Source organism: Photinus pyralis, unplaced genomic scaffold (genome assembly GCF_008802855.1).
Source record: "Photinus pyralis isolate 1611_PpyrPB1 unplaced genomic scaffold, Ppyr1.3 Ppyr1.4_LG5, whole genome shotgun sequence".
Classification (NCBI taxonomy): Eukaryota; Metazoa; Arthropoda; class Insecta; order Coleoptera; family Lampyridae; genus Photinus; species Photinus pyralis.
In genome coordinates, this window is record NW_022170596.1 from 31477200 (window position 1) to 31495799 (window position 18600).

Here is an 18600-nt window from a genome sequence, read left to right on the forward strand (position 1 = left end):
CGGTATTATTTTAATTAATTCGACCGGCGTGGCCTGTCATTTATTGGCCTTTGCATAATTAATAACGGCCAACTCTGAAATGATGCGGTCGAAGGTAACCCCGCTGTACGCGTTTATGTTGCGGTTTGCTGACGTTTTAGGTATTGTAAGCAGTTAAATTGCTGTGATTGGCATATCAATGAGATTTCAACAGCGTTGACCAAAATTCTGCACTCGTGAATTGCCATAATTGCTATCTGGGGCTGAATACGCACCTAAGCGCCTACATTTTTTATGGTCCAATTAAAATCATCCAAAGGTTAATAGGGAAACCTGCTGAAATGTCGGTTTGTTTTGCATATTTAACTGTAACGTACTAAACTAATTGAGCTAATTTTTGTCGATTTCCAATGTACTGAATCATAATTAAGAGGTCAAGAAACCGTTTCGGTTGCGCTACGTCCATTAAGGACAAAATGAGGGAGAAATGACAAGGAAAGGAAGAATTGCACTCCATTTAATCATATTTGTCCATTTCCACTTTACTCATTCGGTTTTAACGGTTTAATCCACTGTATGGGAAGGTTCCAATAGAAATAATGGCTCGCCATCATTAAAACAATTAAGCAATTTTTGATTCGTAGTATGATACCTAAGACCATTGAATAAAAAATTAATTTTATTCAATGCTAAGACCTAGCACTATCAAATGGATCTGGTAGAGGCTTCTGCAGCTTCCTCCTCCAGTTTTCTTTGTCCCTACCTTGGCAGTAAGAATAAATGACAAAATCCATTCATGATTAAATTACATTTTCACACTTTTCGGCAAGTAAAGCTGGAAGTTTGTCTATATCTTCTTGCGCCATTTCCCCATCGAAAGCCTTTTTTAATTAGTCTCCATACCTTTCTTTATAAAGCGCACCAATGATTAATCCTAATTAATTTACTTACATTGCTCGATGCCTCCGCTTTTCTCGCATTTCATTTTATGTTTTCATAAAAGCGCTTCAATTGCGTACTGGTGTTTTTGATGATTGACTCTGGTTTGTAGGATTAAGTTAACCTTACTAAATTGAAAAATGAGTACTGTGACTGTATTAGAAAGCAGTAATTAATTTTTATGCTATTTTAGCTATTGTAATTAATCTAGCAGTTAAAATATGTTGGAATAAAGTCCAATTTCAATAAAATTATGCACTCAATGGAAGTTAATGTCTCTTTAAACATCGTTCGCTTATTGTTATCCCGTGGTTTTAGGATAGAAAATGACGAATTTCTATTTGATTTTGCAAAGTAATAAGAATAATAATGTTTATTTAGTTTTTTTTTTGTTTTATACAGTATAAAATCTCTCAGTTTTGCAAAGTATCCCCCAACATTTAGTCGAATTCCTTTCATGGTTCTTTAAAAACTCTTCATTGTCTTTTCAATGATCTGAGTTTAAACAGTCCCTTTTGAACCGTCTATCATATTTGTGAACGTATTCAAAACCCCTTAGAAACTCTAATTTAGAGTCTCTAACCTCCCTAAATTTCACTACAATATTTTCGAGGACTCCTCAACACAATAATAAAACCTTCTCCATTTTTTTTCGTTAAAATTAACCCTGAAATTAACCGAATCTTTACATGGACTAGAATTTCGTGTTAAATAAATTTTATTCACATGGGTCTCTTATGGTTGCAACGAAAATAAGCCATTCCAGTGAAGCGTAGGAGGTAGGTTGCAATTATTTAAACGTTAAAGTACCTCATAAGGGAACAGTAGGATCAATCTCTAAACTTGCAATCCCCCAATTAACAGCGACTGTATTAAGTATCGAATAAGTTGTTAACGAGATATTGATTTAATGGAGAGTAAAGGTACTCAAGTCCCAAGCAGTAACAAAAAAATTACGATTGAAGTAGAATTGAATTCATAAATATGGAAGAGTAAACACAATTAAATATTATAGACGTCAGACTAGAAGATTACACAAAACGAAGACTCTCCAAAAAACTTTTTAAATCACGCACATCATATTTGGCTTCGTCCTGTCAAGGATCATGACGTACGCCGTTGGAGTAAAAAAAACATATCTCCATGTCAACAACATTGATCCAACAAAGCAAGCCGTCCTACTTTTCGTCAGTTTTAAAAATCCGCTCTCTGTATGTACCTTATATTATTTTTCAGAGACCTATTAGCAATCGATCCATTTAAATGGAATGTTGACTAAACAATCCCGTTATAATTACAGTTTTGCACAAAAAAGAAATAAAACGAGGGCATACATTATTTTAATATAGAGCTTTCCGGCTGAATATCTCCAGAGTAAATATAATAATCATAAAGCACTGCAATCGCTTTTATTACATGTTTAATTTAATAAATATGCAGCAAATTTCCTTTTGACGCTTTATTGTCTGAAAGCTTTTGTATCAAAGCTACAATACGGATTCTTTAAATATTACGTTCCGCGGGCTTCCGCTGTTTTTTAAACCAAATACTCCGCGTGCTTTAAGACTTTCCCTTGTAGATCATTGTGAATAATTTAAGAAGCTAATAATTGGCTATGGTTTAAAGAGCTTTACGAGTATGAATCCTAACCGATTCTTGCAATTTTCTCCAAGAAGAAGCAGAAGAAGTTTCAACCTAGAAACCATCAGTTTAAATAATTTTCCAGAAAGTTTCATTGTTTAAATTAAAAGAAACACTTGACGATATAATATGCACAATTGGAGGCAAACACGCAAAAAGTAACGCCGAAGAGGTTTTCAAATCCGTCCGCTCCGCACGATTTCATTAGATTAAAACGGATTGTTCAGCAAGATAAAGATTTTTTTCCCCCTTAAAGTAATTTTCCTTATTCCATATAAATTTTTAGTCCCTCAGCCTATATTTGGTATAATAAATTTGAAAGTTAAGTCAAACTGGAACCCGGCAGGTCTGTGCGCCATTAAACTTCCGGTCATATTTTATTGCGATTACGATTAATCATAACGGACTTTAAGTCGTTAACATGGATTACTCATTTAACGCAAAAAAGAGTTTATTTACGATAACAAATGAGATTCATTTCCCTACTATATCACACACTTTACACAGTGAATGATGCAAATTTATTACGGCGCTCTATAGTTACCGCAAAATTAATATCAAATAGAATACCTGCAGTAATTTAACCGGTACACACAGTTAAAATTGGACACTAATACAAATTATAACCGGGACAGTACAATACATTACAATAACTCAAATGTTTGGACCGCATCAATTTATCTAACAGGGTACAATGCGTCCGTAAATGATGCATTGTGTCATTTTTATATCGTACTATTATCCAGATCCGTGGAAAGCACCTATTACTAATTAAATGTCTTAATTAAGAGTTTCAAGTAAATCACTGCGACTCCCTTTTTGAGTTGAGTATTTTGCTGACCCCCCCTATAAATTATCATTTTTTTTCCATAAGTACATAATAAAAACGTCTACAATAGTGAGTCGCAACCCACCGGCTGAGAACCACAGGAGTAAATTCATCTTTTTATTAGTTTAAATTAGTTTTCTTTCTTATGTTCTGTGATAATTGCTTCAAAATTGATACATCAATTATTCTTTAGAATCTATACAATAAAGTATCAAAATAGTTGGTCGTAGTATATAATGGGCTGCAATTTTACCTTTCAGAACTTTTTTTGAGCACCCTGTATGAATTTCAGCATGAAAGTTGAGCTCTCTGTTCCTCTGTTTATCTTTCTGGTGGCATGAAGCTGTTGTTCTGTTTCTTAAATCTTCTTCGGTTCGGTTTAAATTCAGATGGAATCTAAAATTGAAGAATATCAAGTATCGGAACGCTTTTGACTGATTCTTGAAGAGTCCAATAAAAGGGAACAATCCAAACAATAGAAGGAACTCGATCTATAAAAATCAAACAATCTGAGAAATCAGAAGAGGTATTCGAAAAATCCGAAGAATCCAAAGGATCTGAATAATCCGAGGATTTTGAAAATTATAAATTGATGTAAAATATCCCATGAGTCGAAGGATTCTTCACCTCCAACTCTCGGATCTTATTTCTCATTGGGATTTTCCTAAATCCCCTTTATTCTCTCTTCGTGAATCCTTTTGGAACAAGTCCGTCATTAATTGTAGATTTCCATTGATTGATTTATTAAAATAGTGCTTGCGGTTATGCCGCTGCTTCGCCCTCTTCTTACTATACGCCTCTTCCTTGAACCCGTGAACCTTGTCAACTTTTCACAATTACTGCTAAATGACCCTATTAGGAAATAGAATCTCTATACTTTGTCAGCCCCCCAATTCCCGAAGTAAGGTAAAGGAAAGCGTCTTAAAATAAAGCAATGCGAATATCCGAATAAAGAAAACCACGGTAGTAAACCTTCCGATATTCTAAAGAAAGGGCAGACCGTCTTTCACAGATAATTGAAATTAAATGAAATGAAAGCAAGAGAGCTGTCACTATTTATCCCCCATTTTCAGATTATCAAGTTTATTAAAGTGACACAAAACCCGATTAATTACTTACACTCGATCTACTAGTTTTAGCACTTAATTTAGAATGTTTCCTCGTAACGCAACAACCCCCAACACACGCATTCACAAGTTTTATGTGAAAATCTTTATTTTCACTCCATTGCGAATGTTGTTACGTCAGAAGGGATTGTGGTTCGTTGAGGAGGATACAATGGACCGTGAAATATTTGCTGCCTTGCACATTTACACCTTTATTATCTCCAAAATATACCGCAAATTTATTAGACGTCATATTGATGAAAGGAATGCTGTTCTCTTTTATCCCGAAATGGTGTATTATGCCCATTTAATTGTAATAGATGTTATGTGTGTTCCACTTTGAGGATTTGCTTTAAAGTATATAATACGGGTATAAACCGCTTACGGATTGCGAATTTTAGTACGCCAGCAACCCTGATAATTATGTCAGTTTGTAAATATACATTATTATACCTTTCCTTTAATTATATTGTAACATAAACATCGCTGGCAATTAGGGATTTGTAATTTGGAAGCACATATATCGGATTGCGGCAAATCTCCACAATTATGCCTTCTCGCAATCCACTAGGTGATTTATACGTATATGCCACGTACGTTTTTCCTGCGGCCACTCGGCTCGCGCTTATCAGCGATCATGAATCCCACCCTTCGGTTAACTAAATGCAATTTGAGGAAGATGTTCCACTAACGCATTGGCATCAATTTTCTATTCCTTTGCGAATTCGGTCATTCTCCAAACGGCCTTGTTCCTTGCTTATTGGAAATGCTCGGTTCTTTATTTGATTGATTTGGAGTAATAATTTAAAATGAAGGCACTTAAGAATGTCTTTTTATGGTAGATTTTGCTTTTTGTGACTTGCCGATCTTTCTATTGGTAGCCAAAAAGGATTAGTTAATTTTTCATAGTAAATTAATGGAATAGTATTCGTTTAGGTGACAAAAAATGTTGAGTGAGTGAATAAGAATTTGATTAAGATGAAAAAGAAGTTCAGGAAATAGAAGAATGAAGAAATTATTCAGGAAATTAGAAGTACATACTTAAGAAGTGAAGATTTATGCTACAGGATCTAGCATCGACGTTGGAACTGTTTCGAGAAACAATTCTATTTGCTTAGATAGCAAACAACTATCTTTCTAGAATGTTCACGAGTGCTGCAGAACTTTTCCGAATATTCTAGGACAAACACGTCATATTTCCCGGAAACCGAAATCTTTTATAAATACTTGAGGGTCTTTTTAATGGAAATACATAGAGCCAGTTTTTAGTATTAGACTCGTACTATCTAGCTATCTTTGCACAAGCTCTATGTAAAAGCATTTAAGGCCCCCAATACCTCAAAATCACCCTGTGGGGCGCGACAGTGACCTTAGTGGCTGCAGAATTGCATAAAAGCCTTAAAGGTCCTGAAATGCCTTTGAAGACTTAAATTTTCGTAATGACTAATGAAAGCTCTTAGATGTTTCTAAGGGACCTTAAGTATCTCAAAGGCTATTAACTTCATCAAACCTGTTAAAGGTTGCACTCTTAAAGACACTTGGAGACTTTAAAGTTATTAGCGAATCAAATCGTCTTAAGTTTCGGCTTTTCTAGGCTCAGAGATTAAGGATCTAAAAGACTAATATTAAAGGTACAAAAATCCCGTTGGGAGGCGATACTTTTGTAGATTTATAAATTTCTTTAAAACTCTCTATTGACTTCGGAATCAAAAGTGGGAAATTTTTCAGATATTATGAGAATCTTTGACAGTTTCCAGCATCTCTCGTTGGTTTTTAAGTTTGCACAAAGAGAAACCGCAGGAGTGTGTCCGAGATTATTACCTTTTCTCTGAAAAATATCATACAGCATACCTACATGCGTTTCATACTACAACTCAACCTCCGTCTTTACGATAAAGTTCCTTAGAAAAGGGATGCAAAGGCACGAAATATGGAAATCCCTATCGACCTTACTTGTTTAAAAATGCCAACTCAAATTCTGACAAGGCCATTTGTATGGAGATTTTTCCGGATAGAAAGAATTTTCTTTTAGCATCTTTTGCACACGTCTCGTCTCTAAACACTTTCAAAGGACTTCTGCTTGTAAAACGTATACGTTCCATTCTAATTTTAATGCTGATAAATAAATAAAGGACGCTTGTGTTATTGCCGTTCGGGTGGTTTCGTTATATTTTTTTCTCGCGTCGCGTTTTCCTTTATATATCTATTCGTGCTATTTCAAGGAAAAATGAAAACGGAAAGCATATTGGATGCACTTCTATTCTGTTAGAAAATTAGGTTTCAAGACACTCGAGGATTTCTTATTGAAAAGGAGAAAAATATGATTTCTATAAAATTTCTTAATGAAAACTTTTCACGGAAGGGAAGTCAATCGTGCGGTTTCCTGTAAATTGTTAAAACCGAGAATTAGTGGAGTCATAGCAGAAATTGCTAGATAGAGAAGTCCCTTTCCAATTGCATTCTCTGTCATGGATTCTAGGGTAATAAATGGTTTACGAAATGTACTTGTGTGGTTTCAATTCAATTGCTTGTCGGATATACAGTTTTCTATAAATAATTACCCAAATCGCATCCGAAATTCTTTAACCACAAGGTTCGTTACCACCCAACCACCCGCAAACACAAAAAAACCTTGATTACCGATCGGTGGAAGACGTATTGTTAATAGATTTTGGTTATAGGATCAATAAAACTTGATTACGATACAATAACTGCATCGCACTGTATACAATATATTTATACAAAGAAAGGAATTAGAAGGCTCAGAAAATTAAAGAGAAGAGAGGTTTCATTATTTTTGAAAGATCCAACAGAAGTTCCAAAACGTTGTGAAAATACAAATGATTATGGAGAAGTGGAAGATTCAAAAGCTCCAAAGAAGGTTCCGAATGTTCAATAGAGAATCGCTGTATCCAGGAAATTTAGGAGATGGTTTAAGATCTCTAAGGGGAATTTCAAATTTTTAGATTCCGAAGATCGTGGAGCTTCTACAAGGTTAAAAAATCTAGTGGATTCACATTGATCGATAGTTTCACAGAAGGTTCAGAAAAATTCATGGACGCTTTGTGGGCAGAAGGGCATTAGATTCAAAGTATTCAGATAATTTAGTAAATTCAGAAACTTTAGGAGATTCCAAAGACTCAAAATTTGAGCGTCAGTGTGAGCTTGAATTACATCATGTTATCATAAGGTTACATTTCTTAGTAAGCGTGAGATAAACTCTTACCAGAAAACCTTTGACTCAGGTGATTTTGGCAAAAATGGGACTGATTACCGACCTTTAACAGCCGTGATTGGTAGTAAGAAAGACACTAACCAATGAAAATTCTATTTCTATTTTATATATTTGAAAATTGAATTACATTAAATGTACGTTTATATGGATTTTTCCGATTACAATCAGAAAGGTGAAATATAGAAGATTTCTTTGACTCGCAAAACTCAGAAAAGGGTTCCGGACAGTAATTGAAGCTACTCGCAAGACTATATAAGTAAATTCAGAGGACTAAGAAATCCAGACAATTTATTAGGTTCTCTGTCTTTGCTACTTTTCAAAAGGAAATAAATTGGAAATTCTAGAATATTCAGAAAGGACTAAAAAAAGTTAAAATTTTAATTTGAAAAATGGAGAAGAGGGTTGCATCAAAGAGTTTAGTTTAGAACATATCGAGCAAGAAGAGTACCTCAACGTTTTATGAGAAAGATGCGATTCTTTTTGGAAATTATTGAATTCTTATAGGATTAATAGAATTCTAATAGAATTCAAACTATTCACGGAATTCATTTGGAATTCTAAGTCTTATGCAAGCTATGGATTAGATTGTGGATTACTTGATTTTTATATAATTACCTGGAATTCATAGAATACGTTTGAAGTGAGTATTTCTTATCGATTGGAATGACTGTATGCACGAGGCTAAAGAAACTAAGATTAATCACAGAATCTAGTGGATTGGGCTATTTCAGTGATTCAATAGATAATCAGGGAACCTTCCCACAGCACCCAACCACAACTTGCAGCAGTGCGTAAATTTCAAAGAATTTCCGAACAGGCTGAAGACCCATGGCTCACAAATTCAGAACGTTCAAAACAGGACTCTATTAATGGATAAATTCGGACTCAAAATGTAAATCTACACATTGTACATTTAAATAAAGTTTTTAGTGGTACTGCTTCGGTTTTTCGTGGCAGTTTTTCCATCATATCACAAAGGGGGAACGAGGAAATTTTTTACCTAAGCCACATAAATTAGCAGTTGCCATTTGATTTTCTACTGACCTTAAAACCTGTACGATTAATGAGATTACAATTTATTTAGCAACAAATGTTGTTTCGATTAGCGAAAACATGATGTTAATTAAAATTTCCAACTAATTAAAATTAAAAAGTTGGCACGCACCGTAAAGTAATTTATGTATCTGGGAATACATACATTTATATTTTCCACGCAAGAATGGGCATGCTGTTCATAATATCTTATACATTGTTGATTTTGAGCATATCATAAAGGGTTATTTATTCTAACTCGAATATTAATTTCCACCGAAATTCTAATATTTCACTTGTCGATCGTAATTAGGGTAGCGCCGTATGATTTATGCGACGTGTTAAAAATCATTCGCAACCTAGATTCGCGTCAGCTCAATCTACAAAAAAAGGCGTATCGGGTAATTCAAATCACAAATATACGTTTTTCGATCTCTTCCATCAGGAAAATTGTGAAAATTATATGTAGATTTAGATGATTTCTGTATTTGCGTTTCGGTATTTAGAGGCGCGTGAGATAAATCCGAAATACTAAATTTGCAAACGTGGGTAGGTTATACGTGAGGGTTTATAGACTTTTTTAAATGTTTCGCATTCCTGAACTGCACGACCTATTTCTAGAATAATACTTTTAAGTTCTTCCCATATCACTTGAAAAGCTCGAACAGTGGGGTTGTTACAAGGGAAAAAAGATTGCTAACCTCATTCTATGAGGGTAACTGCGTTACCTACTTACTTCTAGAATTGCCTCTTTACAAGCTTCATCCACGTATCCATAATGTAATTGGAAAAGTATCTCCAACTACATTTATGCCATTGGAATTTAATGCCGACCAATAATTATTGTTTAATATCTCGAATAATCGCGTTGACGTTTAAACTTACGACATAATCTTATTTGAAAAATAGTTTATTTACTCATATGCATACAAATTGTATTTTGTCTATAATTTTTGATGCAGTTATTGGATAGTGAATGATTTAACTACACCAAAATTCAGGTTTGTTTATGGGGCGTCCCTAGAACATAGTTTCTGCGTTACGCGTCGTGCGAGTGCTTTAACGACTTCATTATACACTTGTCTTTTAATATACTATTTTTGCCAGATAATCTACACGTTGAGTTTGAGTTTCTGATACATCACAGGGTTGTAACTTGTAACGGTCATTTAACTAACCTAAAAGTGCACATTTGAACTACCCAGTAGATTAATTATCATAGTCGTTGGCTGTGGTAGCGTTAAAGGGCCAACCAGGCCGTACCTAGAACTACACTAAGTTGCTTCCTCAAGATTACCTCAATTTGCGATATCCAGTTTCCCTCGCTAACATGTCTGTCGTTGGTTTTGGGGTTTAAAAGTTACATGGTTTCTGGCATTCGTCTTCTGTTACTGAGAACTTTGCGAATAAAATTTGCATACATTTCCTGGTCCTCCAAGTCAAAGTACTTTGGCCAAAGGTTCCGTTTTCACCGCTTTAACATTCTGCTACTTCTATGTGCGTTTAGTTGTTTAAACCATGTAACAGTTAAAAATGTTTATTTCGCTATATACAATTGAAATTTATCTAGGATTTCTCTACAAATTAGTAGTGGCCATAGTGTCCATGTCCATGGGTGGCGTAGTGTTGTGGGTGACTGGCGTGACCAGATCTGATAACCTGTGCGTTAAAACCGTTCTTGTGGTCAGCTGTGTACTTCACAGTGCGAATGGTACCATCGGCCTCGTGTAAGGAGTACTCTCCGTGGACTGCGTCTCCATCGCGTACCTCGTACTGGCTCTTGTGGTCACCGGTGTGAGCATCGTCCACCCCGTATTTGAATTCATATTTGGGATGTGCCTGCAAATGCCATTACTAGAGTAATACCAAAAGCGAGAGTACTTACATAGTAGTCGACAGCGTGACCGCCATGACCACCACCATGTCCCGACCAGGACGACCCTTCGTTTCCATAGCCATAGTGCTGGGCACTGCATGCCAAAACCACTGCACTGATTACAACGAAACTCTGAAATAAAATACTTAATAACGGTAATTTCACCAGGTGCACACTCACAAAGTACATTTTGTTGCCTTGATTGGGTGTTAGCGTGAACTGACTATTGATAAACAATATCCGTTTATTTATAGTAAATTCGCGACACACTCACTTTCATTCTTAATTATTTGTTATGCATTCCACCTTACAGTATTTAAATAAAAAGAAATCTACATCTTAGGTAAAGAAATGCAAATGTAACCTTGACTTTAATTTCGCTCGCATTCAGTTACGCCAGTGCGAATAACAATTTTTGCTACACTTTTTTGAAAAATTGAATAATTGTTTATGCAAGCTATTTCAAATAAGCTTACAACATGTTGTATTAGTTCCGATATAATGATCACAAAGAGTGGCGGAGGGCGTTCCATCTAATTAATATGGGCATCCGCGATACGTACATAAATCAAGTCAATGGTCATCTCAAAAATTTGTACAGATTTGTACTTACTACGTTAAAACTAGTCGTCTTCTTGGTTGGTACTCGGTTTACACTAAATCTTTGCTATGTGTTCTTTACGAATGGGTATCGATCACCGTTTTAACATTTTGTCCTTGTGTTGCATAGGGAAAATCTGCACTTGATCCTTGGTCCTTCCAAATTTCCTTCAAAGACCGACTGCCCATGTTAATACGTTTGCTTGTGAAGAACATTCGCACAATAAAATTGAAGCGTTACTTGCAATTTACAAAATTGCCCAAACGACAATTAAAAAACAATTACCCCGCGGATAACGGAGGGTTAAATACTTTTAAAAACTCTTACCAGACCTGTTAAACCACTACATAGCTGTAGACACTAATAAAAGCCAGAAAGAGAGATTTAGTGACTCATAAAAAGGACCAACAACAGCTCTATCCTCAGAGGACGCTCTTTATTAGATGTCCTATGTTCTCTTGAAGCTCGCCTCAAATTCTTCACAAGGTTATCTCATGTTTTCCTCAAATTACTTTCACATTCACTTGTGTCTTTCTTCCTCATTCTCCTAAAATGTCTCCTCATACTCTCACAAAGGTACGCCCAAGTGCCTCTCAAATTCTTGTATGGTTTTCGTACCTCTAAAGCTTTTCTCATGTTTTCCTCACTTTTCCTCAAGTCTGTATGAAGGGTGAAGGCATTTTTCTTAAATTTTTACGATGTAGACGTCCTAGCGTAATATTGCAGCTCTACATTTAATGATAATGGCACACATAGTGGTCTTAAATTAACTTTTTCGCCAAGGAGTTACGCAATTGGTGGGAGAGATTTTGAGGTATGGGTACTTGCAACGAATTGTAGAAAATTTCAAGTTAGCGATAGTTTTGGAGCACTCTTAAAAACAACTGAAACACTCTTCAAAGTGCCATAAGCACTTTCCAGAGGTTATAGCGTGTCCAGAACGACTACGCCCCTAGTTTCAGACATTCTATTAGTAGGCGAGCCAATAGAGGAGTTTGGGATTACTCAAACGCTTCAGATTAAAGTATGGTGGGTTGACTACGTGTTGAATAGTGTGCATTTCAATAATCTGATGATTTTAATGTGATGCGAAGGAGTGGTAAGGCCACAAACTTAAAAAAAAATTAACTGGATTTAATAAATTGGAAATTGGAAACCATTCCAGATATTATTTTGTGATCACTTTCCACTGTAGGCCACTCATTTACCAAGTGAATGATTACTCGAGCCTTTTAGATATTAAATAGCACCCTTATACAACTTTAGATATATTAACTACACGCCTTTGTAGAGTTATTAGACACTTTTTAGATCGTTTCAGGTCCTTTTCAGAGCTTTTCACGCTTCAGTAGCACTTATAAATGTCTAGCACAATCTGCATAGGAAAAAAAGCAAAAAGGGTATTGAATATCCCCCAGTCATAAGAAGACAAAGGGTGGCGAGGATTTAAAACCTCATGGTGGTTAGGGGTAGCAACAAAACTGTTTCTACTGGGGGGACACACTCCCTTAGACCCCCGGAACCAGAGCTGGGCAGTATTTGATTTTGTAAATACTTTTTAGTATTCAAATCCTTTAAAGTATTCAAATACTTTGTAATTAAATACTTTTATGGAAGCAGTATTTGTATTTGTAACTCAAATACTTTAACAAATATTTAGTATTCGGATACTTCGCAAAGAATTTGGATACTTCGTAAAGTATTCGAATACTTCACAAGGTATTTGAATACTTTGAGAAGTATTCGAATACTTCGCATAGTATTTGAATACTTAACCTTCCTTTTTTTTTACCAAAAATCGACTACTCCAAAATTTCTCGGGAAAACACTTTTTCGTATTAATTTTAGTGCGTAAAATCCAAAACAATTCGTACTTTTTCGATTAGACTTCTCAATCAAAAGTTATAGACTAGAAACCAATTTCGAAAAAAAATTCAAAGGGCTGTAACTTTTGAAATAGTAGCCCAATCTTGGAACTGTTTGAAATTATGGATTCTACAGGCCACATTCTATAAGAAAATTTTTTTCCGGGTCGATCTGAGACAATTTTTTTTTCGGGGCTCAAAAAAAGGCAGTGTATAACCTTCCTTTTTTACCAAAAATCGACTACACCAAAATTTCTCGGGAAAACACTTTTTCTTATTAATTTTGGTGCGTAGAATCCAAAACAATTCGTACGTTTTCGATTAGACCTCTCAATAAAAAGTTATGGACAAAAAACAAATTTCGAAAAAAAATTCAAAGGGCTGTAACTTTTGATCTAGTAGCCCAATCTTCAAACTGTTTGAAATTATGGATTTTACGGGCCAAATTCTATAAGAAAATGTCGATCCCGGTCGATCTCAGACAATTTTTTTTTCCGGCCTCAAAAAAAGGCAGTACTTTTAAGTTATTCAAATATTTGAGAACAATTTAGAAATGTTTAGGGAAAGTTTCCATTGTCACAAAATCAAATATAAAAATCCGATACATCTGAATACCGAACTCGATAGTCTACGTAACTTAAAAACAATAGGGACCTTTCTTATATCCTTAAGACCATGTGTACCAATTTTCAAAGCGATTGCACGTTTCTAAACAAGTTATCATGCACACGGACAAACGGATGGTCAAAAATGGATCTGTTCCAAAATCGCTAGGATTAATTTCAGAAAGACGTACGTATCATGTGCACGACGCTTTGAAAACTAGTACACGTATTCTTAAAGATATAACTGGTATAAGAAAGGTCCTGGTAGGTACCTCCTATATAATAATATAATAATAATAATACAATAATAATAATACGCTTTTACTCCCCTTAAATTTGTATATAACAATAGAAATATAAAAAAAGCTAACCCCATACAAAGTATAACTTGATTTTTTAAGTAGTATTACGCCTTTTATATAGTATACTATTTTAAATTTTTAATGTATTTGAGTGACAAGTATTCGAATACTTTTCAAAGTAAGATAATGAAATACTTTTCAAAGTATTCGAATGCATTCTAAAGTATTTGAATACTTTTCAATATATCTGTATCTAGTATTCGCTTGTGCTGGACGTAAAAGTATTTAGTATTCAAATACTTTTTGAAAGTATTCTGCCTAGCTCTGCCCGGAACCAATTTAGAAAGTTTTGTAGAGCTTGCCAGGTTGTTTCTTGAGATTCATAGTACCCGCACAGGGTTATAACTACTTTTTAGGGTCATTGGGCCTTTTCTAGACCATTTAACGGCTTTCAAAATCCCTTTTTGGCCTCTAGCATGTTCAGATTTTTGCCAAGGAATAGTCCTAGAAGGCTATAAATGAAACTGCAAAAAAGACCTGAAGAACCCCCGGTTGTATTTCTAAACTCTTGCAATAGCTTTTGGATTCTTGTCGAACTTTCTGGGCACTTTATTGCTTACTCACAGTTACTTTCTCTGCCACCTGTAAAGAAATTTATCCCCTATAAACCTTTTCTGGCTTTTCTTAGGCTTGTTTAGCCTTGAAAACATCTTGCCACGCTCTCAAAATGACTGTTATGACCCTCGTAAGTTCTAGTATTTAGACTTTTTAGGGAAACATAAAGCTTTCAAGAGTCTTCAAGGTTTTCGAAGAGCTTGGTGTTCTTCGAACCTGTTTAGCGCATTTTCTGGATGTTTAGAACATTCAGAGCTAATTTCTATCTCCTTTTGCGCGCATTCTAGGATCTGGAATAGATCTGAGAAGGAATGGTTCTAAATGGCTATAAATAAAACTTCAAAAAAACCTGAAGAACCCCCGGTTGTATTTCTAAGCTCTTGCAATAGCTTTTGGGTTCTTGTCGAGCTTTCTGGGGACTTTATTGCTTACCCACAGTTACTTTCTGTGCCATCTTTAAAGAAATGTATCCACTGTAGGCCTTTTCTGGCTTTTATTAGGCTTGTTTAGCCTTGAAAATATCCTCCCACGCTCTGAAAATGACGGTTATGACCCTGGTAATTTATAGTATTCAGACTTTTTAGGGAAACATAAAGCTTTCAAGAGTCTTCAAGGTTTTCGAGAAGCTTAGTGTTCTTCGAACCTGTTCAGCGCATTTTCTGAATGTCTTGGCTCTTTTTCCTGAGGCCTGTCCAGCTTTGGTTAAGGTATGCTACTCTCTCAAAATCTCCAGAAAGGATCCGAGCAACTCTTTCTAGGGCACTGAACTTACAGAGTATGCAAATGTTTTTCAAAGTATTCTACTCTTCAAATTGGTCTAGATCTGTGCAATCTTCAAGTCGCCTTTTCAGAGTTTTCTGGGAAAGCATTCCAGATCTATAGATCCTTTCCAAAATATCCCATTTTCTATCCAGAAACTCTTGGCTTCTTTGAATTTTGAAAATTTTCTGAATTTATCAGAATTTTTAAGAATTTGGATAGTTGTGAACGTGGGAAGTCCTGGCAAAAAATTCAAAAACTTGACTTTCTGGTATATCCATACCCTGATCCATACCTACGTTGAAGAAACAAGTTTGAGCCCTCAACCCAACATTCTCAGGAAAACCTTTATTTAAAACAATCGAGCACCAGGAATGGTGTGTTTGAAATTATAGAAACCGCTTGGGTGCAGGTCCGAAAGCGCAATGTTCAATATTATACATGAAGATTTCGGTATAAAAAAAGGGTCTGCGGGATGGATTTGGAGAATCTACCCCTTACCTGCGACTGATCAGCAACAGGTAAGGTAGGACGTTTGGCGAACGATGACAGCTCCCCCTCCTCGCCCCCACGAAACAGAAATAAATGCAGTTGGTTCATAAGGGCCCTCCACCCTCAAAAGAAATGACAAAAACCTCATCTTCGCCTGGAAAACTGATGACAATAAGTTTTTGTGACTTTGCTTAGATAATGGCTAAAGGAACGACGATTTGACGTGTCCACATGGCTCGATATGCCTTTAACCCATACCGTAACTGGAATTATCGCATCTCAGATGACCTGCTTTTAGAAGCTTAAACTTTTTGACTTTTTTTGTGGAATGGAGAGCTGGAGAAAACCAGAAACGGATCACCATCTAAACTTGGCGTAGATATCACAACAGGTTTATTTACACAATTTGGCTATAACACAATACTGTACACTAACAAAAGCAGTCTAATAATGGCCATGGTGTCCGTGGGCCGCGTGCACTTCCGGATGGACGGCATGTCCAGATCGGATAACTTCGGCATTGAAACCGTTCTTGTGATCGGCCGTGTACTTAACGGTACGAATGGTTCCGTCAGCTTCGTGTAGGGAATATTCGCCATGAACGGCATCACCATCGCGTACTTCGTGTTGACTTTTATGGTCGCCAGTGTGACCATCGGCGACTCCATAGTTGAATTCGTATTTCGGATGCGCCTAAATTTTACAATCAGTCTCAGTATGGTGTACACTTGTGACTTACGTAGTAATCAACCGCATGTTCATGGTGGCCGCCGTATCCGTGGCCGGCGGCGATCGGGACTCCACCGTCATGTCCCTGGTTAGAGGAGACATAGGATGAGGCACCATGGCCGTAGCCACCATGTTGGGCATAGCACACAACAACGACGCAGCTAACAAGGGCGAGTTTCTGCAAAAGTCGAATAAACAAACGGGTTAAATAAACCAAACGAATTGCTTACTGTGAACATTGTTAAACGTTGAGATACAAACTTTGACTGATATCTGCACTGAGTAACTCGATATTTATACTCCTACATAGTGACAGTTACTTTCAGTCTTAAACCAATTACGTATTTCAGCTTATACAATACTTTTAGACGGACACTGTATCAGTGAACTTGTAAGAAAGTTCCCATAACTTAAAAACAGCGAACCTTAACCTCATTCCTGCTAACTCTTCGACCAGGCGCATCTCCGATTCCGTTCAGTTTGCGTGATTGGGATAACATCTAAATTATGACGTAAACAGACATTCCAATCAAGTAATTGCACTGGTTCGATTGCAGCAAAGCAAATTATTCTTCCTTAACAATATTAATTATACCCAGTGTTGCGTTGCGTACACATTTGCATGCTCCAGTAAGTTTATCGGAAATTTTAGATATAAATACATAGGTGTGAAAATGTGCGATTACATAAAGCTCGAATAATTGATATCGCCGTAATCCCTTCGCGATTAAACCGCGCACACGTTTTATTTTTTGGTTGTTCCGGGAATAATTGTTAGATAATGCATGTGCTGGAAAAATAAGACTTTTTGTCGTTTTTGTTACACGTTCATTGTAAACGCGTCGCTGTAATTCGTGCAAAATGAATTCGGGTTACTTCCTTTTATCCTAGATATCCCTGTAGCGATTGTAAATTGATTTTCCATCAAGAGGTCCGCCTTCACCCCCATTATTGCTTGTAGGTTATCTATTAGTGGCGTATGATCACAAAATATAAACCAATATCTCGAAGCAAAACGCCTGCCAAAGGGTTACAAAGGTGGAGGTGTCTTTCTAAAGTAAATGGATTCTCGGGGCTTTACTCTGGGAGCTACACGAGAGCTAATGTATCACATGTAAGGGTTGCGAAGGGAGTTATAGGAAGTAGTCCAATTCGCTAGGGCCGACAAGATGGCGGAGTGAAAACGATACTGTTAAATGTGAATTTGTCCAATATAAGCACTCTTTCTAAACAAACCAAACGCCCAAAGTGATACGTTTGCGTATCAACGTTTCCATCACCTCCTTAATTTTATCCTCGGTATAACACTTAGGACATTCATGATGCATCCATTTTTTTTACACCTCCTGTCTATAGATCATACACCCTTAAAGAGTAATCGATTTATAAACAAATTTAATCTTGGCCCCTTCCACTTTTTTTTCCTGTGTTTTCTTGTGCGTATCTCGTGTAAAGTACAGCACGTCCTCATTGTTTTTGCTGTTATTTACTAGAATATGGCCAGTGTTATTAGTTCTAAACACTACTAATTTATTCATCCCTTATAGCGCTGTGAGTACAACCCCCAGTTGGAAACCATTTACCTTTTACACGTACTTATCGATTTGTTCGTTTAGCTTCCAAAATATTTCATCCCGAAATACAAGCTTGTCCTTGGTTTTACAGTTGCAAAAGTGTTCCAGGAATCTATACCGTAAAATACTTGCGAATTTTGTTAAATTGTGTTCAGTTTCCCCAGACTTCAGATTTTTCATTTGTCGGATTCTTCCGATTATTGTTTGAATTTTGGAAATCTTTCGTCCCTTTGGATGCTTCAGATTGTACCAATTCTTCCCAATCTTTATTTTCAGATGTTGTTTACTGAGATTCTTTGAATATTTCAGTTTCTTCAGATTCTTCAGATTCCTCAGATTCGTTGAATTATTGTGACCATGAAAACGTCGTGTTTTTTTAGATCCTTTGGACGCTTCATCAGACTACACTCCACGTTTTTCT

General features: G+C 36.1%; 2 protein-coding genes across 2 annotated transcripts; both read right to left on the reverse strand.

Moving 5' to 3' along the window:
• Nucleotides 1-10308: 10308 nt before the first annotated feature.
• LOC116171493 (cuticle protein 19-like) lies at nt 10309-10846 on the reverse strand. The gene is made up of 3 exons (XM_031488359.1): nt 10818-10846; nt 10647-10769; nt 10309-10600 (listed from the first exon to the last, which is right to left on the reverse strand). Exons 1-3 carry the CDS (start codon nt 10824-10826, stop codon nt 10346-10348), a joined length of 387 nt encoding a protein of 128 aa, XP_031344219.1. The 5' UTR covers nt 10827-10846; the 3' UTR covers nt 10309-10345.
• A 5474-nt stretch (nt 10847-16320) lies between these two features.
• On the reverse strand, nt 16321-16921 carry LOC116171492 (adult-specific cuticular protein ACP-20-like). The gene is made up of 3 exons (XM_031488358.1): nt 16836-16921; nt 16616-16783; nt 16321-16569 (listed from the first exon to the last, which is right to left on the reverse strand). The coding sequence occupies exons 1-3, from the start codon at nt 16842-16844 to the stop codon at nt 16321-16323; spliced, it is 426 nt and encodes a 141-aa protein (XP_031344218.1). The 5' UTR covers nt 16845-16921.
• Between the last annotated feature and the right edge of the window lie 1679 nt (nt 16922-18600).